At 41.5% G+C, this 26,042-nt stretch overlaps 1 protein-coding gene across 4 annotated transcripts in view; it reads left to right on the top strand.

The window, feature by feature from the left end:
• Positions 1-332: 332 nt before the first annotated feature.
• Positions 333-26,042, top strand: part of LOC145408450 (UBA-like domain-containing protein 2-B) — a 78,358-nt gene continuing 52,648 nt past the window's right edge. For 2 of the 4 annotated variants that reach the window (XM_080279193.1, XM_080279182.1), the window contains exons 1-3: positions 333-397; positions 5,973-6,059; positions 8,276-8,344. In XM_080279193.1, the coding sequence (XP_080135319.1) occupies positions 374-397; positions 5,973-6,059; positions 8,276-8,344 (180 nt within the window). In that variant the 5' untranslated portion in view covers positions 333-373. Of the gene's footprint in view, positions 465-5,972; positions 6,060-8,275; positions 8,345-26,042 lie in introns of all 4 variants that reach the window. The other 2 variants (XM_080279188.1, XM_080279201.1) reach the window with 2 other exon arrangements.

The raw sequence follows: 26,042 nt of genomic DNA on the forward strand, positions 1-26,042 counted from the left end.
ATTATGCATTATACGTACAGCTCCTTTAATTGTAGTTGCAAGCAATATATATATATATATATATATATATATATATATATATATATATATATATTGTCAGCACCAGTACTGGCAAGGGTGGCCACACATCCATGGGAATAGATAGGTGACGAGAGGACCAAGAACTGAGTATTGCTGGGAACTATTTTCAGTACAAAGCTTGGGCTATTTTGGGCTATTTTATGGGTATGATGGGGCGGGATCACACACTTCTGGCCTGGCAACCCTGTCAAGGGGAACATTATTGGAACGCCTGCCATCTGTATTTTGAAAACATCGTCAGTGTGGTCGATGAAGTTGTGAGAGAAGCTTGTGTGTGTGATTACAATTCACGATGGACTCTAATTTACGCGAGCAGGTAAATGGTTTTATCTCTGTCCATGAACTTTTAGGAAGACAACATAATGAGCATACTACATATCAAAGTAGGTTCATCAGAAATATGTTTATGCACATATACTAGGCAAGTACTAAGATTAAGAAAACCTTTGGCAATCACGCAAGAGTGGACTCATCCTTGAGTGAAATAAATTCAATGGTTTTAACAAATAAATTGAAGTTAGATTATGATGAAGGTGTTTCACTTTTCGAACACCAGTTCAAATTATTCTCAGCATATTACAGATAATTTACAATTCTTATGACAGGATCTGTACACATTTTTCAAAAACAAATAGTTTGTTTTGACAAGTTGACCTGTAGACCTCCTGTGAAGTTAATATAAACAGTAATAACTCAAGGTTTGTAATGTGTCATGTCACAGTGATGTCAAATAGTATTTCATGACGAAGTGTTATATATGTCCCGAAGAACTATTCCAAGCTATTTGCCGGTATCTACGTAATAATTGATGTTTAATATATGTGAAGAATCTTGACACCACATGAATAAACTGCAGATTTACTCACTTCAATGAAATGATGGAACAGTATTGGGAACAGTTACGTTTGTGTTGTATTTCACATCACTAATAGTACGGTACTTAACAGACACTTATGTGGCTTCACATTTCACATGACAGGCACGTTCCTGGGATAGCCATACTCCACTCACCATCATCCAAGAACAGTGTGCCAGAATTGATTGAAGTATTCTTGCTTTTGATTATATAATGCTGGAGTGTTACTACCGGTAACTGAGCTTGATGTTCTCTGTCTGAGGCTCTCTCACAGTCATGCACCTCTCTTATGTTAGTTTGTTCTCATTCCTATCTGTTTCTCTGCAGGCAGACACCTTAATCCTGGAAGGGTGGCCACAAATGAATTGCCTCCATGTCACCCTGTTCTCTGCCATCAGGCTGCCCTCCAATTCACAACCCCCTCTCATATATACTTCACCCTATTCCTGTATCCAACCCATGATCTCTCCCTCTCCTCACACACACTCATAGTCAGTTTCATTCTCCATTCTCTCTGCATGGCCAAGCTGTCTCAAACTATTTCTGGTACTCTAATTACAACCATACAGCCTAACTGACTGTAACAGCTCCTGTTTGCCCCTGATCCTTAGCTGATTGCCTTGTGCTTTGAGCTCTGACAGAATTAGGCCACTTACAGCTTTATGGTATATTTAATCATGTTTGCATGAATTTCAGTGAACTTTATGGAACAGGAATAAGCCATGTTAGCCTTCTAATTAATTCAACCCTGTGGTTTGACTGCACCTGGACATCAAATGAGCAGAAGGGGTTTAAGATCATTGGAAAGATAGAGTAATGCACTTTGGTAATGTAGTACAGTAACATTAATGTGTAATATTTGCATACAAATCAAGTCAGGGTTTGTGGTGATACATTAAACTTTACTAGGATCCCTTTATATAGATTTTTGAGTAATTGATATAATTGTCTTTATGGTAATGTAGTAGGATTTTTGTCAGTTATAATGAGTGGGGATTGAAATACAAGTACCTGTGCTGGTTCAGTATCAAAGGGCCTGTACCGATACAGAGGAACCATTACTGGTTGAGTAGCCTCTAAAGCTACAAAACTAGGACTGCTGGTTGATGAGTCATTTTATTCATACAGTGCTACTGGAGAGAGATATTCTATCTTCTCACATTGGCACCGATATAATGCTGCCCAGTTATACAAACGTCCTTCAGCTCCCTCTCCATCCCACGGAAGGAGGAGAATGGACTGTGAAAGGACATTGTGCTTAGTTCATGTTCAGATCAGCCTGTTGTCACAGTTACAGTTTGGATTAATGCCATGAAAAATAGCCTACGCTTACAGTATCTGTAGACCTAACTTAGATACAGACAGTGGTCCTGTCTTTTCCATTGTAGAAAAAGGTGCATTGTGCAGTAATTACTGTCATCATTCTGGGTTAATATAGAAAAAGGATTGTACAGTACATTTCAACTGGACAGTGTGATGGTTGGCAGTCCTCAGAAATTATCTGCTTAAATTGACTGTTATGTATTTGATAGGGATTAATGTAAGCCTTTTTTGTGGGGGGGAAAAGGTGATGAGCAGAGGTGACTAGAAAGAGAAAAGAGTAGGAAGATGAGAAAAAGGAAAGAAAACACCATCAGTGAGTGAACAGAAAAAGCAAATAGCCCAAGGAAGAGGATATGTGGGAAACAAATTATGACAAGCAAATAACTGCCCAATACTCATTACAGGTATACTTCTAATCATACCCAAGCCCACCATTACTACTAGTTTTGACTGCTGACCTGCAAAGGGTTGTGGGACCTCCATTTGAATCACACAGTTTTATCAGGCCAGTGATCTTAACATTGTTGTGAGAATTCCAGAGTAACAAGTGCCGGTACAGTACAGTACCAGTATACACTGTATCTCAGTTTTTTGCACTTCTAGTTAAGTATCTTTGTTAATTAGCTGTTTTGTCTTTTCAGTATATTAACAATTATTTTTATCGCAGAAGAGGTTGTGAAGCTGTAGCAGAGGAGGGATCATGTGGATGATTCAATATTAGAGGTTTAGCTGAAAATTTCAGAGGGTTGAAAGATGGGTTAGTCTAGTGAATGGATGATCCATTTCATTGGGCACTCTTGATACTGTAGGCTTAATTCTCTTACCTCACTGGTGCTATTAGTCCCTTTCCCAGTTTTTGGATCTATTCACCTTATTTATTAGTGGGAATTAGGGTTACGGTAATAAACTGGATATATTTGTTTCTGGTATACAGGTACTGGTACAGTATTCTTGTTTTTATTTACATGAGTTGTCACATATCACAGCATAACTTTACTGTTACAGTTTGGTGCTTTAGTGTTCAGTAATATATTCTTATATTGCACCTCTGGGTGAACATAGAAATATAAGAAGAGAGGATAACTGCAATAGGCCCGTTGGCCCATGCTAGACAGCTCCTACAAGAGCATGACTAAACCTCTAGAATACCGGTAAGACAAGGAGAACTAAGATGAAGACTGTCCCTTGCCCACGGAACCCTCCTGCTGAAACCGGCTGGTAAAATGAGAAGGAACACCGTGTGCTATAGAAAAACTGCTAGGGAAATTTTATAGGAAAGTGCAAAAGGAGAAAAGAGGCTCTTAGTGAAACCTGAAAAGGAAAAAATTGAATTTGTAACTAAAACATTTTTTTTTTTTTTACGGCTATTCAACTCTTACTTGTGGTTTGATGACTGAAATTCTTTTTTTCAGCTTCCATTATTTGGATCATGAAGTATAGGCTAACAGAAGTCATTATGGGACTTGTGGAAATGTTTATGATTGATTCTCTTATTTATTATTATTTTTTTTACAGACTAATGATTATAATTGTAAGCTTGCTTGGCCAGTAACATACCGGTAGTGTATTTACACCAGTCTCAAAAATAATGTTAGTTTGAGCAGTTCATATTAATTGTAATGAATCTGCTACCTATAACTAGATGCCCTAATCTTGGATGGGATGACTTTGAGGTATTATAATGTTGGATGTATCACTAAATATCGTACCTTATAGGCTACCTAGTTATCAGTCACACAGTTATTGTTTCATCAGGACCATATGCATGTGAACGTGGTGGACTGCAAGCTAAAGTTGTTCTTTTCCTGTAGTCCAACATCCTCCTTTCAAGGGATAGAGACCAGGTTAAGGATAAAGAGTATCACTGTTTCTCTCCAGCACCAGTCATACAGTGAGAAACATTTGAAACTTATCTATTTTTGCCTGTTAATGTGGGCAACATGGTATCTTTATATCAGAACTCATTGCTATTTGTCAGGCAAAACCTTCAGGCTCAGAACCCTGCCTCAAGGATGGTAGTTTTGACCAAGTTAGAATAGAATTATATTCATTCATTTATTCATCATCTAATCCAGTGTTGCCCCTTGAGGCGTGTTGGAGCCAGGGGTTAGACAAGTTGGTCCTGACATTTAAGGTGAGAGTGACCAGCCTCACTTATCCTTGAGTGGCATCACATGATTAGTAAACCCCAACCGTCCCTTGGATATAAACCTGCACTGGCTGAATCCGATTGGAGTGCCTTAATTGCCCACTAAACCACCAGGCGCCATTATTAGAAAAAAAGAATCTTCAACTTTACATTGCACGATGCTGAAAGGATAAGTCTGTATGGGCCCCTTCAGTCAGAGGATGTATATTTTTTATTATTACTATCCCCAAATGATTCAGTTTAGGGTATACTTTTTGATCTGGAGGGGTTACTTTGTTGTTTTTGTGACCCCAGGCCTTATGTTAACATGAATCCAGTGGACTGTGAGCTGAAATTCCCTCTCTCCTGCAGTCCACCATTCTCCTTTCAGGGAGAGAGCAGAGGGACATTAGTGTAACAGGATATTTAATGTTATAGCTATTGGTGCCAGTGTATACATGCACCCCCCACCCCACCTTTTGGGGGTTAGGGAGTAATTTGAGGGACGTTTGTGTAACTACCAATACATCAGTCCTGTATGAGACAGCCCTAGCGTGTATTCAATATGGATGGTGGGTGTTAGCACCGAAGTGGTGGCATGTGGAGGTGTATGGTATGTAGGAGGACTACTGGGCCATGGTAACGGACTGTGAAGCCTATGCGCAGTCGGAGAGGAAAAAAAAAAAAAATCGGCAGCCGAGCCGCCCAGTTATATCGGATCCACCGCGAGTAGGCTTCCCACTCTAGCACTACATACGGTACACTCTTCGGTATAGAATTAACTTCTCGAAGTGGAGAGGTTGCACACAGCTTTCTTTTACACTTTTGCCACCAGGTGCTCTCCAGTGACAAAGGAAATCGTCCAGTAACGCCACAAATAAATTGAATGTCATCATATTGAAGTGGTTAGAAAGATGGAACACTCTCGCGCATTACATTTGTTTTATTTCGTACCGGTACCGGTATTTTATTTTTTTCATAATTCCTCGTCAAGGAATCCCCTCTGTATGTTTGTTTCTTAGGTGAAGGGCATTTGTCTTTAGAAAACTTCCCTTACGTATATATCCCGACTGTCAGATGAACCATATTTTTGGTTGGGTTAGGTTAGTAATACGGTATCTTTTCCTAAGCTGTTCATTCTTCACATTGCACCTCAGTAATCTCTTGTTAGTGATGTTAAATACTGTATATCAGTATAAAATACACCATACAAATACATACAAAAGGATGCGTAAAGAAATCATTTAGGAAAAGGTACTACGAAACTTTTGCCACCTATAGTGTGGTCGTACGTAGTACGTCCGATTTCGACCTCATAGTGATGAGAGACTGGCTTGGGATGACCTCAAACTAATCGCCTCGTATCCTCTCTGCCCTCCGTCATCAGGCTGCCCTTTCTCGAGAACATCCTCCTCCTCCCCTCCCCCCCCACTCATAAGCAACCTCTCCACACTGTCCATCCATCTAATTCACGGTCTCCCCCTCCACTTCACTCAGTCTCCTAGTCTCTCACTCCATTGTCTCCAGTGACCTGCCGTGTATATACCCGTACAGCATTCAGCCGTATCTTTCTTTGTTTTGCAGGTAATGATTAATCAATTCGTTATGGCTGCGGGAGCCACCAGAGAACAAGCCAGACAGTTATTACAGTCAGCGCATTGGCAGTTTGAGGTGAGTATTAGTGTCATAGTGTCGTGGACTCTTTAAGTGGAAGAATCCCACCCACATATGGAAAAGTTTATACTCGTGCACATGGAAACGTTTATACAAATATGGAACGTTCATTGGCAAGCTGCAACATTTTTTTCTGTCCTAAAAGTGGCATAAGTGGCTTCGTTGCACCTCCTTGTTAGCGATTTAGTTTGCGTTGATTACACCCTATCATTCCCTTACGCACTACATAAGGCATATAATTTAATCGACATCAGTTTCCATCAAGCAAATATTTCCACGTGTGGGTGTAATTCGTTCATTATCATTGCAGTTGGTAATTTAAGAAACTTGCTATTTCATATTTCCTCATGTCAGGTTTGGGTGAAAAGTGTGATGTTAGTGTGAAGTTAGCTTATACGTTTGAATTAGGTCCTTCACAACGAGGAGGTCTCTCTCTCTCTCTCTCTCTCTCTCTCTCTCTCTCTCTCTCTCTCTCATCACTGTATATCTCTCTACTTTATCTTTCTGGACGATGATGTTCACCTGGGGAGAGGGGCTTTGGACTGGAGGGTTTAACCCGCACTTGTGAAGTTAAACCTGATTTCTATTAGCTGGTGGTAGCCGGATTAAAATGGATGTCATCGTAATGAAGGAATCAATATGGCTTAGTCGTATAATTATGGATCTAAACCGTATTGCCCGGTGCTCCAAATAGTCTACGTACCCTACCGCAGGAGTTATCGTACACAAATATTGACGTTATGGTAGATGGGTATAATTTTATCCTGTCGACATATGCTTTATTGCAGAATCAGGAGCTGGAATATATAGACCCTGGCTTTTACGGCGAGTGACCAGTTCTCTTCCTTGAGCATTTCGTGGGCAATAAATCTCAACACTCCTGAGATGTAATCCCGTACGAGCACCATCTGGTTGAAGCTCCTTAACAAGACCGCCGAGTGTCCATTTGGTTCTGCTCGTATGGTTACCTCACATCGTAGTAAATGGTTTCTGGGCCGCAAGAACCCATATATATATATATATATATATATATATATATATATATATATATATATATATATATATATACTGTATATCTTGCCACTCTGTGTACAATCAACTGAAGGTAATACTGCATCAAATGAGTGGATGGTGGGCGTCTCCAGCTACATTTAAAAAAAAAAAAAAAAAAAAAAAAAAAAAAAAAAAAACTGGCGGAATGAGTATATCGGTAGAGGTGTTGTAATTTCCCCTAATAATTGTAAAGTAGTATAGTGGACACTAAGTAGGGTGAAGATAATACTGCATTAAGCGAGTGGATGGTGGGCGCCTCCGGCAACATAGAAAAAAAATACTTGCGGGCTAATTATATCGGTAGAGATGTAATTTCTCCTAATAACTGAAAAGTAGTATAGTGGACACTAACTGGAGTAAGTTGCCGGGCACTGAGAAGAGACATGTGGCAAGTATCATGCAATACTGCTGGTACCAGCTGATTGTTGGCCGGCGTTAGCAGCCTGTCAGCTGACTCATGTAAACAAACCAGGAGCGTGTGGCACGAGTAGTGTTACTAAGGTTAGGGAGTGGAGTTTTGACCTCATCGCTACCATGACATTTTACTTCGCTTTATCCTTGCTTTCTTAATGCGATTTTACCAAGAGAAATCTACTGTAGTGAAGGAGTTCAAGCTGTATCTGATCTATTCATAAAGTCTAAAGCTAAGTCTACTAATACCACTTAGGTCTAAAGTTTAACAATTGTGTCGAAGGAGTTGAAGATTCTTGGAGGGAAATCACGATAATTAGCCTATTTGACAATTTGTGCAGCATAAGACGTAATTTCATCGACTGGTTCTCTCCCTGGCTCTTCTCTCCTTGGAGACGGCGCCAAACATACTCTTTCAATATTGATTTAGGCTAGTCGTTTTCGGTCTGTGTCATAGCTACTGTTTCTTCCAGTCAGGTTTCCGCCAGACGATTTTATTCAGCTTAGTAAGTAGCGAAGGGGTTAATAAGAAGACTATAACCCCCTCAATTCGAAAATCTCGAGCTGAATAAAATCGTCTGAAGATTGCAAAAATAAATATATCGAAACGTATAATAAAGCGAAAACTTGGTCATTATTGAAGTGGTTAGAGTTCATGTGGGGGGAAAATCACAGTATAAATCTATTTGTGAAGTTTAAGGCTATGATCATTGACTGGTTTTCTCTCCCCGGCTTCTCTCTCCCTGCAGACGGCGCTGAGTATATTCTTTCAAGAGGCAGTTCCGAACGGTGGCGCGCCCCAGCATCATCTCAATCACGTAAGTACCCACCATCACCTTCTCACTGGATCTGGCATATTCTTCTCCTTCTCCTTGCCTTACTCTTTACCTCGGGGACGCTTTGTATGGTTATTTTATTTTAAGCGCAATGGTTTAGGAAGGAAGCTGCGTCTGGGAGGGAGAGTGATTGATAAGAAACTCTTCCTAATGCTGGCCAAGTACGAATTAGAGCTTCAAGGAGGGAGCTTGATTGATGAACCCTTCTTAATGCTGGCAAAAATAGAACTTCTAGGAGGGAGTGTGATTGATAAGTGAACCTTTCCTAATCCTGACCAAGTACGAATTAGATCTAGGAGGGAGAGTGATAAGTGAACCCTTCTTAATGCTGGTCACGTACGAATTAGGTAGGGTGTTTGAAACTAGTGAGAATAGTGTTTGTGATAGCTGAAGTATTGTAATGTATTGGGAGAGTTGAATGATTCTTTGATCACGAAGGAGGAAGTGGAGAAGGCAGTAAAGGAGATGAAAGCAGGGAAAGCTGCAGGTATGGATGGGTGTGCTGTGGAATGCCTGAAGGGTGGTGGAGTGACTATTGTTGACTGGTTAGTAAGATTGTTGAATGTGTGCTTTGAGAAAGGTATGGTGCCAATTGACTGGGCAAGTGCTTGTGTGGTCCCGTTGTATAAAGGCAAGGGTGATAAGTATGAATGTACTAGCTTTAGGGGTATAAGTCTGTTGAGTGTTGTAGGTAAGGTGTATGGTAGAGTGTTAATTATGAGAGTTAGAGAGGGTACAGAGGGAGTAATTAGTGATGAGCAGTGTGGCTTTAGGAGAGGGAGGGGATGCGTTGATCAGGTGTTTGCTGTGAGACAAGTGTGTGAAAAGTATTTAGCTAAAGGCAAGGATGTGTTTTGGGCATTTATGGATTTAGAGAAAGCGTATGATAGAATTGATAGGGAGGCTTTGTGGACTGTTTTAAGATTGTATGGACTTGATGGTAGGTTACTAAAAGGGGTGAAAAGTTTTTATGTAAATAGTAGAGCGTGTGTAAGAGTGGGAAATGCTGTGAGTGATTGGTTTCCCGTGAGAGTGGGGCTGCGACAGGGATGTGTGATGTCGCCTTGGTTGTTTAATATTTACATGGATGGTGTTGTAAGGGAGGTGAATGCAAGAGTTTTAGGTGGTCTGAGTCTGGTAAATGTTGATGGAGGAGAGTGGAATCTGAAGCAGCTGCTGTTTGCAGATGATACTGCACTGGTGACTGATTCAGAGGAGAGATTGAGAGAGTTGGTAGAGGAGTTTGGAAGGGTGTGTGAGAGGAGGAAATTGAAAGTAAATGAGAATAAGAGTAAAGTGATGAAGTGTACGAGGTTGATAGATGGTAGGGGGATGAATATAGTTTTGAATGGTGAGTTGCTTGAGGAGGTAGATTGTTTTAAATATCTAGGGTCACATGTTGCTGTGGATGGAAGAATAGATGCAGAAGTGAAGTTTAGAATAAATGAAGTAGGAAAGGTGCTGGGAGGAATGAAAAAAGTGTTTAAATGTCGTTCGCTTAGAATGGATGTAAAGAGAAGGCTGTATGAGGGTGTTGTGGTACCGACTGCATTATATGGGTCTGAAACATGGAATATGGGTGTAGCAGAGGAAAAGTTTGAATGTAATGGAGATGAGATGTCTGAGGAGTATGTGTGGAGTGACGCGTATGGATCGGGTGCGAAATGATGAAGTGCGAAGGAGAACTGGAGTTGTTCGGGAGATGGCTGGTAGAGTTGAGCAGAGGGTGTTGCAATGGTTTGGGCATATGGAGAGAATGGATAATGAGCGATTGGTGAAAAAGATAACTAGATCTGATGTGAGAGGTGTAAGGCTGATAGGAAGACCACGAATAGGATGGATGGACAGTGTGAAGAGAGCGCTGGATGCGAGAGGGATGTCTGTTGAGCAAGGAAGAGTGGCTGTGCGTGACAGAAATAAATGGAGAGAAATTGTGAATGAATAAGTGATGACGCAGCCCTGAGGGGATATTCTCCCGCATTTGGTCTGATCAGCTAGTCAGGTCAGGTGCGGGTAAGGGGATGGGTCTGTTATGATGTGGCAGGGGTAAACCAGTTCTGCTGTCGGGCCCTGCTGCGGATGTCACTGATTGCATTGCCCAGTTGACCCTTGTGCGGTGTGGTGCGGTGAGGATCTGTCCGTTCTCCCCTTTGGGGCTAAGATGCGAATGAATGTGTTTGAATGGATGAGTAAATGGAGAGTGAGTCGTCCTGTCTCGGCTACCTCCCTTTCCTTGGGGGAAGCAGCCTAGGTATATAGATAGATAGATAGATTCTCGTCGGTTGAGGAAGCTCCCTAACACCTTTTCCTAAGCTGTTTATTTTGCTTATTACACCTTACTGCCATTGACTGTGCTGTGTACATCCTTCCATTATCCCCGTACTATGCATGTGTAACGTGTACAACTACTGTATAGCCATATCCAGAAATAAGTCGTCAAGGAAGAGGTGTTAGGGATCTTGCTTAACCGCGTAGAATACCATTCCTCGTGTGTGTGTGTGTGTGTGTGTGTGTGTGTGTGTGTGTGTGTGTGTGTGTGTGTGTGTGTGTGTGATATCCTGTATACTGTTATGAACGGACAAGAATGCGAAGGTATGCTAGCACCCACTAAGTCCACCATGATCCGAGTTTCAGCCCAGAAGCTAGGTAAATACTGATCGGGAGGCGAACCCAGTAATAACTAAACCATCGTGGCTATCGGCAGGAGAAAACTCTGCTCAAAGTTTCTCCTTCTCATCATCACCATCATTAGGATCATATATTTCGTCACCGTCATTCTCTCTCTCTCTCTCTCTCTCTCTCTCTCTCTCTCTCTCTCTCAATTTTTCTGTCTGCTAAAACACCTTTCCCTCCCTCCTTCAAGTTTCACCCCTCATACCCTCTGTAAAATCCTCCCTCCCCCCCCTCAGACTCTCAGCCATAGGTCCCAAGAATATCCTTATACTTACAATTGTCTGTCTGTTACGCCCTTCACTCAGCCATATATACCTTCCATATTAACACCTCCCCCTCCCCTAATACTCTGCCTAACACCTTCTCCCCCCTTAATACTCACCCTGGATCAGCCACCGGGAAAATCTATTGACCTTCAGCGGAGCCGCCCTTATCAACTCCCCCCTCCCCCACCTTTCCCCTCTCCCCAGGGACCACCTCACTTGTACGGTCTCTTTTGCCGTGTTATGTGACGGCTCTTAGGGGGTAGGGACGTATTCTAGGCGGCATAGGGGCTATCGTAGCACCTCTTCCTTAGCGATTTATTTTGCGTCTGACGGCGTAACATCATGCTCGTAGCATTTCTCTGACGATTTATTTTGTGTATGACACCTTTATGTCATTCTTGTAGCATCACTTCTCTGACGATTCATTTTGCGTATGACACCTTTACATCAGTCTCGTAGCATCACTTCCCTGACGCTTTATTTTGCGTATGACGCCTTAACGAAGACCTTAACATCATTCTCGTAGCATCACTTCTCTGACTATTTATTTTGCGTATGACACCATCATTCTCGCAGCACCTCTTCCCTAACTGTTTATTTTGCGTATTACACCTTACGATATTCTTGTATGATATTTATACAGTTTTAATATCGACATGGGCCTGCATCAGTATCGCAAGGGACCATTAAGGTATAATATGCGGAATAAATCGCTATGTGAGAGGCGCTACGAAATCATCAGAGTCTAAATTCTCGCCTGCAGCTGTACGGAATTAACCCCCACAGTACGACAATGCATTTTACTGGTTTATTGTTTCAGCCTTTTTTTATTTATTTAGTTTAGGGGATTGTTATGCTGAAAATTGATATAGCTAATCATGCCTTTATCTGGGAAGTACTTAGTCTGCTCCTCTGGCGATTTTATTATGGTTAGGAGAAATAGGGGTAGAAAATTGTGAAGAAAAAGAAGAGGGGAGATGGAGGAGGAGGAGGAGGGAGAAGAAGAAGAAGGAGAAGAAGAAGAAGAAGAAGAAGAGGGAGGAGGAGGAAGAAGAAGAAGAAAAGAAAGATTGATACAATTAACATTAAACTTTGGACAAGAAAATCGTTAACATGAATCAAGAAAATTAGTGAAAAAAAACTATCTTAACGTTTTGGCATGAGCATAAATAAAAAAGAACTATAATATATTTAAGTTTGCCACGGGCCGTATCATTCAACTTACAGAAAATCAACGGAGCCAGATGGTTAGCTTCGAGTGTTATCTCTCTCTCTCTCTCTCTCTCTCTCTCTCTCTCCAGTCTGTGATATTTCAGAGTTAGTTGGCTGTCTTGTCCCGTGGTATTTCCTCTGATTTTTTGTGTTTTATTCCAGCGTAGGACGGACGATTGTATTCATCTGGTAGACGTCGATGCAGTGAAAGGGATAACGTGGATATTCTCTCTCTTTCTCTCTCTCTCTCTCTCTCGCAGCAACATTATTCCAGAGTCCGATACATCCAAGAAGTTTTTAGATTAACACCAGAATATACTGTTCGGTAGAGAGAAGTAGCAGTGAAAGGGTTCCATCATCAGCATCGTCATCATCGTCGTCATCGTCGTCATCATCATCATCATCATCATTATTCAAACCATTTTAATCCAGCATACGACAGACGATTTTATTAAGCTTACAAACCCTCAGTGCTTTCAAAATGGTTAACGTGGATGCTGTCTCTTTGGCAGCAGTGATATTCCAGTCTAATAGCCTGTCTCAGCCTCGAGGGTATTTCCTTTGTTGAGAGCCAGGGCTAGGGGGGGAAGGAGGGGGAGAACGGGTGGTGGGAGTGACTGGTGATATTGGTGAAGGATACGTTTTCTCTCTTTCAGCTGCCGCAGGAAACGTTGCTTGAATTTATGGGTTGGTGATGATGTGTATGTTTTGCTCTCAGGAGTTACTAGAAACGTTGCATGAATTTATCGCATGCTGGGGAAGTACCGGTACATGTTTTTCTCTCAGGTGTTAATGGAAACATCGCATGGATTTATCTCATGCTGGGGAAGTATACTGTACGTTTTTCCCTCAGCTGTTACCGGAAACGTTGCTTGAATTTATAGGCCAATACGTTTTTCTCTCATCTATTACAGGAAACGTTGCTTGAATTTATAGGCCTATACGTTTTTCTCTCATCTATTACAGGAAACGTTGCTTGAATTTAACGGAGAGAGTGAGTGATGGTGTTGGTAAGGTTAAGGTGTTCATACAAGCACATCTAATACAAGAAACGTTGATTGAATAACTTGTGTTCGATTGATTAGGTGATGAAGGTGAAGTTCACATTTTCTTCCCAGCAGTTAGAGGAAACGTTGCTTGAATTTATATCATGATGATGTGTACCAGGTACGTTTTCTCACAAATAGAACCTGTGTGGATGAATTAGTGCTACGTTTTTTCACTAATAGGCAGAACAGTTACAACAAACTTTTTCCAGATTAATTTGAAGTGAATGATAATGTTAATGAGCTAAGCGTTTTCACGTGAACCTTGAGTGTACCGTAGTTAGTTGCAAGAAACACTGGTTAAAATTATCATTGAAGATGAATGGTGCTCATTGTGAAGTAAACGTTTTCTCTCTGACAAGCGTGACAGTTAACAGGAAACGTTGCATGAATTTATCGTGTATAGATAAAAAGTACGTTTTTTCATAGACCATGGTGGTTATCAGAGAGAGTGAGTTGATAATGTTTGTGAGATCTTTTTCACAAACAAGCAGAGCAGTTCAGAGAGAGAGAGAGACTATCAGTGAGTGGGAGTTGAGGTATATGTTTCCTCGCAGACAAGACACACGAAACGTTGATTGAATACATCAGTGAAAGTGTGTTGATAATGTTTGTGAGGTAGCTACACTTTTTTGCCCACAAACAAATGAAGCAAGTATAACGTGGTTGGAATTATTGGCGGACGGTGAGAGTGGTTAAAGATGTCATGGATAGTTTTCATTTCAGACAGACACGGTAGCCACAGGAAAAGTTACATGATTTCCTTTTTCTAAGCTGGTCATGTGTTCATATTTGGGTTTATATGGCTTACTTATAGATCATTCGATGGAGACAATTTTAGCATGTATTCAGTATGGACGGTACGATAGCAGTGGTAAAAGAGGTGATGGGAGTGGAGGAGTGAAGGCCCAGGTGGCGGGCGATATGAGTCAGCGTTGCAAAGGTGGAGCTGCAAATACCCTACCCTTGCTCGAACACTACCCAGGTTAGGTTAAGTTAGGTTAGTTTAGTCGTAGAGTATTTTGGGTAGGTTAGGTTAGGTTAGATGATAGGGTTCTTGTTGGGTAGATTAGGGTAGGTTTAGAGTTACAGTTACCATAAGTTAATGTGGTTTGATCTGTTAAGGTTAGTTTAGTCTGTTTAGGTTAGGTTTGTTTTAGGTTAGATCAGGTTCGGTGAGCTTCGTTTGTTATGGTTAGATTAGGTTAGAGTTTTAGGGTATTGATATTTTAGGTTAACTTGGCCTGACGACTAGATTAAGTGACTCTGTTGGAGAAAGGTTAGGTTAGTCTGTTATGGTTCGGTTACATCAGGTTAAAGAAAACTTGATACGCAGTAGTGAAATGGCAGACAGTACAGTAATAAGCACCCCGGGCTAGCATAACACCGCTAGAGTGTTATGACCTGTTTGCCACACCTTCCCCTGCCCTGCCTGTGCCACACCTTGCTCTGCTCTTCCAGTCCTTGCTCTGCCCTACCCTTTCTTTACCTGTCCTGCCACACAGTGCTCTGCTCATGCCCTGCTTATACCCCACCGCGCTTTGGCCATTCCCTGTTTATGCCACTCCCAGCCCTGTCCAGTCTTGTCCCCCCCCCCTCCCCATGCGAATCCCCTACCCTGCCACAGCAGCACGTAGGCGTTGTACCACAAATAAGGGCAACAAAGCAATAAGTGAGTCATACATATTTCCCAGTTGATGGGCTTCTGGAGGGCACACTCACCTGGCTTCACGCGGTTATTGACCCTACCGCTGTTGAAGAAAACAAGCGCGTTCGTCAGCCACAAGACCTCTCGCGTCATGAAACCGTTACACGAAGGGGCAAAGAAATGGACGTGGTTAGTAAGGGAATGGGTGAGAGCAGCTGAAATTGTGGTTGGAGGTGGGGAAGAGCCATGAGAGTACTATGCCCAAAGAGAATTAAAACGACTTTGAATGCAGTGAAGGTTTATTGTAATGAGTTTCCAACAAACAGAACGAGATATATGGTAAACTAGAGTTGCTCTCCTTTGACGTCTTGCGACATAGGTGAAAGTTACAAGAGCTCCCTATACTGTATGATTCATCTTACGAGACATCCCTGTTTGACTCAGATTAGTAATGAGAGATCCAAGTGGGTGAATGTGTATCTGATAGTAATGACAGAGTGTGTGTGTGAGAGAGAGAGAGAGAGAGAGAGGGGGGAGGGATATGAATTTCCTGGTAAGCCATGTATGCGAGCAGTTTCAATGAATACGGCTGTAAGCGTTTATGCAATAATTGACTCAGCAAGTTTCACCTCGCATTAGCTATCAATAAATTTCATGGACTTGGCAGGGTCCTTACAAGATTTATTAATAGTATTTGTAGTATTTTTCATTTGGCGCATTGATATTCTTTTACGTGTTATTAACTGTATGCAGCTTATATGGACGTGTATATACCAACTATGTCTTGTAGGTTGCACATCCCTAACATTATCGGACAACCATGAAGAGCAGCTGAATCGCAGGGTCAAGGTACAAACTCTGTCACTGGAGAAACGATCCTTCCCCAGTGTTTCACGTAAAGGTGTCGGTGTGTGATTAGCGTTTGGAGTGCAGGGTGAAAAGTGCTTATGGAAATTTGGTGTTGAAGTGGCTGTGTTTGTGAACGAGAGTCTGTCATCGAAGGAACCTCGTCAGTGTGTGTGTGTGTGTGAGAGAGAGAGAGAGAGAGAGAGAGAGAGAGAGAGAGTCGGAAAAAGGCGGTTGGGGAGGATGATGCGACATGAATATTTTTGTTCTTCCCACAAGTAAGAAGAAGAAAGTATCAACTGGGGCAGTTCACATACACTCTTGAACTTAACCCCTTCAATTCGAGGATTAAATCTGGGAAGAGTATTGGAACTCCAGGAATTATTTATAGTGTTCACAGTGCTTTATTTCCTCCTAGCACATCATTCTAACACCGACCCAGACAGCCTTTTCAAACGTAACACACAATATAACCTAAGCTAGATCCTCCGTGGAAAAGATAACGCCGAACTCCACGTTGGTTGGGAAAAATGGAGGAAGAAGGGAGTTGAGGGGGATGATGCGACGTGTGTATTTTTATTCTTTGCCTCTAGTAAAAACAGTGTCACCTGGCTTCCTATTCACAAACTTTCTAGGGGTTAAGCTGAGTACAAAAGATTGCGTATTCGTATGCTGTTGTCTCTACTCCTTGACCTACCAGACGCTTCACACTCATACTAGATTAAAAATTAAGTTGTATGGTGTCTTAGTCGAGAGTTTGTCTTCTTGTCGTGTAAGGAGTTTCCCTAGCACTTCTTCCTTGGCGATTTATTTTTGGATATGGCTGGTGAATATCCTTTTGTACGCTATTTATGCGGAGTATGACGATATTAGAAGGATTTATTCATATGTAGCGCAGAACAGGACAGTTAGGTACGGTATAATAAAATAAATCGCTTAGGAAAAGGTGTTAGGGATATTCCATAACTTACGAGAATACAAGCCATAAACTTCCGTGATTTTAAGCTGCAGATAAGATTGCCAATTCGTTATCTTCACTCTCAGAGCAGCCAAAGATTTTACAACCATACCGAACAAGTTTTTCTGATAATAATTGCCCGGTAGACTTAGTTAACCCCATTCAACTAGGTGACATGTTTTAATATTTATTGTTACCTTCAGACGATTTTACATCCTGGATACTGTGTGTGTGTGTGTGTGTGTGTGTGTGTGTGTGTGTGTGTGTGTGTGTGTGTAAAGATGTAATAGAAGCAATCGGTATCCCGTATGTTTCGGTTATGGATAGATCAGGAATAAATTAACAAGTAATCGGATTGAAAAGGCTAACCCCTTAAATCCGATGAGCTTTCATTTGCCATGTTGAAGCCACTACCAGACGATTTGATGGAGCTTTAGGGAATAAAAGGGTACTTAAAAGCTGTAATTAACCCTCCAGTTCGTAAAGTATCTCGTATGCTGAATAAAATCGTCTGGAAGTAGCTGGGAAGAATACTATAAAGATAAGGTCATCGGAGTGAATGCGTTAACCCCTTCGTTCCCAGGATCCCGTTTTCTCTTACGCCATTTGATTTTAGTTTTTTGTTCTCCACGATTTTATTCCAAGTAGCTTCGTAAGATTTCATTACACATCTCCCTCAGCGATTTATTCTGCAGATTACGACCCAGAAGCATGTTGTATGTTATTGGTGAAAATTATCTCGACATTAAAACGCTATAAATAACATTGTAATTCCGTTTTGAGGTGTTGCAGGTGTTAGTTATAGCCTTCATTAACCCGTTCTGTGCTAGACTTCTTCCTTAAGGTGAACAGAGTCGTCAGATTGGAGGAAGAAAATACGAAAAATTAAGTCGCTGGGTTGAAAGTGTTAAGATCCTTCGTAAGTAAGATCCCCCTGGCCTCTTGGTGCCCGGCCAGACCAGCTGATCAGGTGACGTCATAACAGCTGGGGTTTTCATCAGCTTCCTATACTCCGTCCTTTTTGACTTGGCGTAAAAGTGACGTCATAAGAGCTGGGGTTTTCATCAGCTTTTAATTGGGTGTAAAATATATGTTTTTGTTTTGTTTTGTTTTGTTTTTTCAGCTTCACTATACTATGTTTAACTGGGCGTGAAATTAACGGTATAAAAGCTGGTGTTTTTCGGCTGTTTCACTATACTTTGTCCATTTTCACTTGGCGTAAAGTTGATGTCATAACAGCTGGAATTTTTAATCAGCTTCTCAATATTCTGTCAATTATAACAGGGCGTAAAATTATTATTATTATTATTATTATTATTATTTTGTATAGTTTCGTACGCCCTCAGCTTCGACGATTTTCTCCGTTGTTACACCGTATTTTTTTTTTTTTTTTATCACCTGTGCACACGATGTCAACTGGAAAATAACAGTGTCAGTAATAGGATAGAGACGACTTACTCTGCGTAAACATATATATTTTAGGTTGCAGCGGGGAATTGATCGTATTTTGTATTGGCATTACGGGCGTTACGCATGAGAAGGTTCTGTAGCCCCCATTGTTTGTCCATCTTACAGAACAGATATGTATTAAAACAAGGGCGTGATCGTAGGTCTGTTTTGTGAATCGTGGCCCCAGGGAGGGTATTCACAAACACCTTAACAATCGTTTCCATTTCTTAACTATATCTTTTTGTAGGAGGAGCAAGGGAAGTGTAAAATCTTTTCGTGTTTCGTGCCTTTCAGAGAGAGAGAGAGAGAGGATTATTATTAGCAATTTGTGTGCAGAAAGGACAAGAAAAGGAGATTGTAAAAACTTCCGATAATTGAGTTTCGAAAAGGGATTGGTAACGAGTGTGTTTATGAGTGCTGGGCCAGGTGTGTTTGCTCCGCCCCTGGTTCCACTTAAGAGGGCGCCATCAAGTGCCACTACAGGTTACAGTGGCGCCTTCACGTGTACACCATTAGTACTTCATTGGTTGGTAAGCAGTTTCCGGGGATTGCTGTGGGGAGTGAGTGGGATTAGGTCTCATTCAGTTGGGCAGCCTTTGGTCAGTATCATTCTGTCTGTCTGTCTGTCTGTCTCTCTCTCTCTCTCTCTCTCTCTCTCTCTCTCAGAAGATCTGGATGTTGATTAAGATATACAGTGTATAAAGTTTCTAGTTTATGTGTATATTGTAGAAGGGTAGATCCTGCGTATACCTATAATGTAAGTTCCCTGTCATTATTGGTTAGAAAAAAAAAGTAAGTGAAATAATTGCTTCCGTGTTGAGTATGAATTCCCTTCCGGCGCGGCGACCCGTCTGGCTGCTGGGTTATGGGTCTGGGTGGCTGGCTGGCTGGGGTCTGGGGGGCTGGCTGGGTGTCTGGCTGGCTGGGGTCTGGGGGGCTGGCTGGGTGGTTGGGGTCTACATCACTGCTCTCTGTGCCGCCTACTTAAAATACGTGGCGCAAGAAGATCCCTGTTGAGAGTTACGAGCCTGTCATTCCGTTCAGCACCCCCCCCCCCCATCCGCAGCCGCTCTTTCGCCGCTTCAGGGGATAATTACTCAAACTGAAATATATCCCCAAAGTCGGAGCACTGAGTAAAAATTAAAAAAAAAACGTGCCAAAACGGACCGTAACCTTTTTTCTTTCCTGTAGACTTGATCTCAGTTTAGAGGTAAATTATCGCAGTTATGTAATCAATTGTCGGTCGTATGATGTGTATAGAATATTCTCATTTATCTTGCCTTTCTGGAGAGAGAGAGAGAGTCATAGCTGTAATGTCACTCTCGGCATGAAAAAGACTACATAATCTTCCCATATCTTTTTCTTCCCTCCCTATAGTAAATAAATAATGAATAAAATGAATAAAGAAAAGCAAACGAAAATAAAACAATGCAAACAGTCACGGGAGAAAATTACCCTAAGTAGTGTCTGTCGAGGCGCCAAATCTGCTACTCTTTCGGCTCGATTGGAGATGCGCCGAATCTGGGGTGGCCGTGGCGAAATCTCCCAATGTGAATGTGGACACGGTAATCGCGGTTCTATTTTCGGGTGTAATATCGTGTGTTACGTAATACCGGTACGGTCTTGTGTGTGTGTGTGTGTGTGTGTGTGTGTGTGTGTGTGTGTGTGTGTGTGTGTGTGTGCGGGGTTGGGTGTGAAAATTGGGTGTGATTGTTAATGTGTATCTATGGTTACTTTATAGCCTAGTGTGTGTGTGTGTGTGTGTGTGTGTGTGTGTGTGTGTGTGTGTGTGTTTGGGTGGGTGGGTGGATGGATGGATGTGTTGTTGGGTGTGGGTGTTGGAGTGGGGAAGTGGGTGGATGTGAAAGTTGTGTTTATGATTATTAGCGTGTATGTACGATAACTTTAAAGCTGTGTGTGTGTGTGTGTGTGTGTGTGTGTGTGTGTGTGTGTGTGTGCTTTAAGGGGAAGCTTGGATAATTAGTGACTTGATTGAACACATACGATGAAGGGAGATCGAATCGGGAACGAAATTGATCCCATCAGTGGCAGAGTAAGCTTGTTTTGGCGAGAGAGAGAGAGAGAGAGAGAGAGAGAGAGAGAGAGAGAGAGAGAGAGAGAATCAACCCCTTCAATCAGGTGATATATTTACTGTTCTTGCCTATCTCTTGACGATTTTACTCAGCGTAGGAGGAAAAATCTCGTGATGGACGGGGAAAGGAAGGCTCTATCTAACCCCTCCTGTTTAAAAAGCCCTTACTGTACTAAAAATCGTCTGGAAAGAGCAGTAATTAAGTAGATAAATAAGTAAATAAAATGCGTCCGCGGGTTGAAAGGATTAAATTGGATGTAAGAATGTTTTGATATGCGGTACCTTTGTCCTCACTCATACAGAGGCCAGACACGTCACTGTATAAATAATAGTGACTGTGAAACTGGCAAAATAAAATAAATAAATAAAACTACAATAATTGCCTGTGTTGGGAGATTTGTTTATCGTGTGGATTGGTTTGGATTCTTTGTAAATACGACCCGCCGCTATCGAGTTGCGAAGTGTGGAGATGAGAGTGAGAAAGTGGTGAGACGAGTTAAGATGGTTTGTCCGGAAAATGGAGGTGGTAATGATGCCGTGGAGGGAATGAGACTAGGAAGAAAGCGAGGAGGAAAAAATGTGTAGCGGTGGGGGATGGATTGAGACAGGGAGGAAAGCGAGGAGGGAAAATTACGTTGAAGTGGAGGAGGAAAATAAGAAAGGAAGAAGGAATGAGGCTGGGAGAAGGAGAGCGAGAAGGGAAGATTAAGTGTGTTGCGGTGCTGGAAGAGGAAAAGAAAGGGAGGAATGAGGCTGGAGGAGGAAAGCAAAGAGGAGGGAGAATGTAGAGATGGCGGAAGAAAAAGAACGAAGAATGGAGGAATGACGGTGGGAGGAGAGCGAGAAGCGAATATTGTGTTGAGTTGCTGGAAGAGGAAAGGGAATAGAGAAAGGAGGAACGAGGCTGGTAGGAGGAGAAATGAAGAGGAAAAATTAAATACGTAGAGCCGTGGGAGGAGGAAAAGAAAAGAGGATACAGTGAGAGGAGGAAAGCGAGGACGAAAAATTAAATATGCAGAGATGTGGAGGAGGAAAAAAATAGGGTGAGAGGGGGAGAGCGAAGAAGAAGAAAAAATATGTAAAGATGTGAGAGGAGGAAAAGAAGACAGGATATAGGAGTGAGTGCGGGAGGAGGAGAGAGAGGGAAGGAAAAATTATGGAGAGGTATGGGAGGAGGAAAAGAGGAGAGGATAAAGGAGTGAGTGAAGGAGAAAATGTGAAATATATGGAAGTGTAGGAAGGGAAAGAAAAATGGTAAGAGTAAGAAAAGAAAAAAAAGCTAGGGAAGGTGCGTGTGGAGGTGGAGGAGGTATATTCTTGTGTGTGTGTGTGTGTGTGTGTGTGTGTGTGTGTGTGTGTGTGTGTGTGTGTGTGTGTGTGTGTGTGTGTGTGTGTGTGTGTGTGTTTATGCAAAGCTTCCTGGAAAACATGTTAGAATAAGCGCTTGTGTCATGGTGGGAAAAGACAGTGGGTAAAGGAAAAATAATTAAGGAAGTGAATGTAGTTTATATACGGTAATTTTTAACGAAGTAAGTGCGGTGTATACAGAGAGAGGGAGAGAGAAAGAGAGAGAGATGCATGTGTAATATATTTATGTACGTGTGCGTGTATGTGCTCATGCAAAGCTTCCAGGAAAACATCTGCAAGAGTAAATGCTAGTGTGCGTCAAAGGGGAGAGGAAGGGGGTTTAAGCGGTATAATCATTAACTCGTTGAATGCGGGCGACATATTATTATTATTATTGTTATTATTATTATTATTATTTATTTTATTATTATTATTTTACTTGTAGTAGTAGTTTCATTGTTATTACTACTACTACTACTACTACTACTATTACTACTACTACTACTACTCTACTACTACTACCACTACTACTACTACTAGCAGACCATTTTATTCAACCCAGGAAAAGCCTCGTATTAAAGGGGTCTGTGCATGCAACATCCAGTCCCTTCACTTCGAAAAATCACTCCTAAGCATAATAAAATCGTGAGAGGGCAAGAATGTATTAAGTAAAAAGAGGAGGGGAGGTCCCAGTCTTTTGTAAAATATGTAAATTTAAGCAAACTAAATTCCTCAAGGTTCAGTGAGCCGTCGAGACACAGACATGCATTAATCGAGATAGGTTATGAGTTCCCCATTGTTTCGCCATTGTTTAATAAACCTCGGACAGAAATGTAGTTTCAGTCATAGTTTCATGCGTGACGTTACTCTAAGTCAGAACAAGGTCGTAAAAGCGAAATGTGTGTGTGTGTGTGTGTGTGTGTGTGTGTGTGAGAGAGAGAGAGAGAGAGAGAGAGACGGGAAATACCAAAGACCTAAGAAATAACACGTTCAGACAAGTAGGCAACCACACGCTACTTGACTGACGCCATGGACGAGTAAAATTCCTTTACCATATAACAGCCAACCTCTGAATCATCATCATCATCATCATCATCAACAACCACAAGAACAACAACTCCATTACTACGATGAATATTTATTTCTTTATTTATTTTCTGGATATATCTGCTGCCTCGACTTCATATGACCTCTAGTCTTTTAGTCCCAGTCTGTTCAAGCATCTATAAATTAAAGGATCTCGATTTTGGCGTTCTTTTATTCAGCTTTCTTTGCAACGGACACTTTTCCAAGCTCTTACTCTTTATTTTATGTTATTTATATTTTGGGGGGAAGGCCGGAACACTGACAGGGTAAACCACTTCTTTGCGATGACGTAATTATGTATTTCATTTTTGCACAACCAGGCGACATCATTTTTTCAGGGCCCCCCATTAAAAAAAAAAGCTTAAACCCTTCACATCGATAAAGTATTTTCTTTTTTGCGCTCTCTCTCTCTCTCTCTCTCTCTCTCTTTCTGTCAAGCCGAAGAAAATCGTCTGAAGGTAGCAGGAATAAAATGCAGATGAACGTCATCGGGTGGAAAGGGTAAAAAAAAAAATCGTCTTCCGGAAAGGGTTGTGTTGCATATCCTGAACCAGCACGGCTCCCGACACTGGCAACTGGTATGTCTGTCATCTGAGAGGCCTGAGATCGATTCCCGGATGGTATAACTGAGTGGAATTACGTCAGGGTTTTAGTACCAGGAGAAGAGGTTGTTGGAGAGAGAGGGGGGGCGGATGAGAAAGGGTGTGTCTGAAGAGGAGAGAGAGAGAGAGAGAGAGCAGGGGGGGGGGTGGAGTTGAATGCGTTGGTGTTCTCAGGTTGTGTGTCCGCCTTTCGCAGCAAAACACTGACTTCCTTACTAAGCAGAAGTCATCACCCCTCCTATTATCACACACACACACACACACACACACACACACACACACACACACACACACACACACACACACGCTGAATAAAACCGCCCTACGTTAGCAGCTACTTATCGATATAACTGAATGTTTTATCAGAGGAAGGTAGTGTAATCACAGCAAATAGCTCGATGACCCCCATTACTCTGCCTCTGTGGCCACGTGTAGAGGAGCTGTCCCACTGGAAGTATTTATTAACTATTTCAGCCAAGTACCATATTATTATAGACCTGCAGTTACCGGACAGGATGTATTCTTAACGCATTGAATTCTGCTGCCTATTCGTTGCCTACCGTCCCGTTAACGTCTGGGTTTATATTCTGGTGTGGGCAGCTGGCGTCACTCAACGTAGGTATCCAGCCATCGTCTGTGAGTGTGAATTGGTAGGTAAAATAAGTACAGTATAACCCATAGAGGAAGTAACTGTGTTCACGTGATAATCATGATGTGACTTTTTATTTCGGATTCTCAGGAACTGAGCGAATGGCCTGCCACAGACTCAAAGGCCTAAGTTACGAGACTGAGCACCCCAGTTTAGCGTTTCATGGTGTCTTCCCCTCATTTTCTTATACCTCGTTTCCTGTAGACGAGTTTTATTCAACTTTGGCAGGCTGTTGGGTACTTAGAGGATTTGTGAGGGATTTTATCTAATCCCACCATTACATAAAGCTTCCCTTAAGCAGAATATTAAAAAATGTGGTAACAGCAACAGCATTATACAAAAGACGTCACCGGATTCAAGAGGTTATCGCCTGCAACACCAGAGTCTTCCTGTGACTCGAATAAAATAATTTGGTGGTAATTGGAATGTAATGAAGATGCCGTCGTATTTAGGGCACTGCTGGAGAATGTTACCACTTTATTTTTCAGTTCCATCGTAAGTTCATGAAATCGTCTGCTGGTAGCAAGCATAGAAAAAAAAAAGGACGTAGTCGTCGTGAATGGGTTAGAAGAGAGGGCGAAGTTGTATGCAAACCCCTAGTTGTGACAGCGAATTTATTGTTTTATTTTTATTCACATTATTATTATTATTATTATTATTATTATTATTATTAATTATTATTATTATTATTATTATTATCAATTATTATTATTATTATTATTATCATTATTATTGTTATTATTAATGAGGTGGTTGGTGGGAATAGAAGAGGTTTGGTCTTTCGGTAAAGCAGGTGAAAGAGGAAATAGTTATAGAATACAGTTGTATTTTGTAGGCTATTTTGTAGTTTTATATATATATATATATATATATATATATATATATATATATATATATATATATATATATATATATATATATATACACGCCTATATGTTTATTTTTAATGTAAGGAAGAAGGAACCAAAGGCCAGCAGCCGGCAGATTGTTCCCTCCGAGAAAAAATACAAACAAGTTAGTAGATATGGTTAGATTGTATGCCACATTACAGAACGCATTTAGAGAACGGATACATGTAGCCTTCGTGAATTCATAGTGCCGTGAATTGTGCAAGTGGCAGAGTTGTAGCTACCCACGTACGGAAAAGTTGTTTAACCAGAACACACAACAGCTTCGACCCGACTTGGACTAGAACTGATGCATTTTGTAATTAAACTTTTCCACGTACAGTATATTGGCGAGATTCTTCCATGGTAGTAAGCGTTGTGAAGCGAGAGTAATTGTGTGTTGGGGAGGCGAGATGAGGGATCCAGTGATAGGGAAGCTGGGGAAGGGAGGGACACTGATATGTAAATAAGCAGGAGTGAGCTTTGAGAATCCATGTTAGTTAAAGTAAGTATTAATGAAGTTGTGTATCTCATTTTGTGAATATAATACCAAACGTTAAGAAGATGTGAGTGGTAATGGACTGGTGAAGCGAGGTGTGGGAGCTAGTGGAGGTGAGAGAGGTTTGGGTGGAGAGTGGGACAGGTAGGTAAATATAAAATCTCTATCTCAGTGTGTGAATATAATACCGAATGCTGTGAAGATGAAGGTGATGACGGGTTGGTGACGCAAAGTGAAGGAGGTAGTGGTGGTTAGGCTTGGGAAGTGGAGGGGAGTTAAATACAAAATCAAGTGTACCTCAGTTAGTGAATATAATACCATGCGTCGAGAAGGTGAGAGTGATGGTGAGTTGGTGAAAAGAGGTGAGGGAGGTAGTGGGGATAAGACAGGTTTAGGTGAGGGGGGAGGAGGATACGTAAA

Source organism: Coenobita brevimanus, chromosome 8, assembly GCF_032717465.1.
Source record: "Coenobita brevimanus isolate Jiangsu-jjx chromosome 8, ASM3271746v2, whole genome shotgun sequence".
Lineage (NCBI taxonomy): Eukaryota > Metazoa > Arthropoda > Malacostraca > Decapoda > Coenobitidae > Coenobita > Coenobita brevimanus.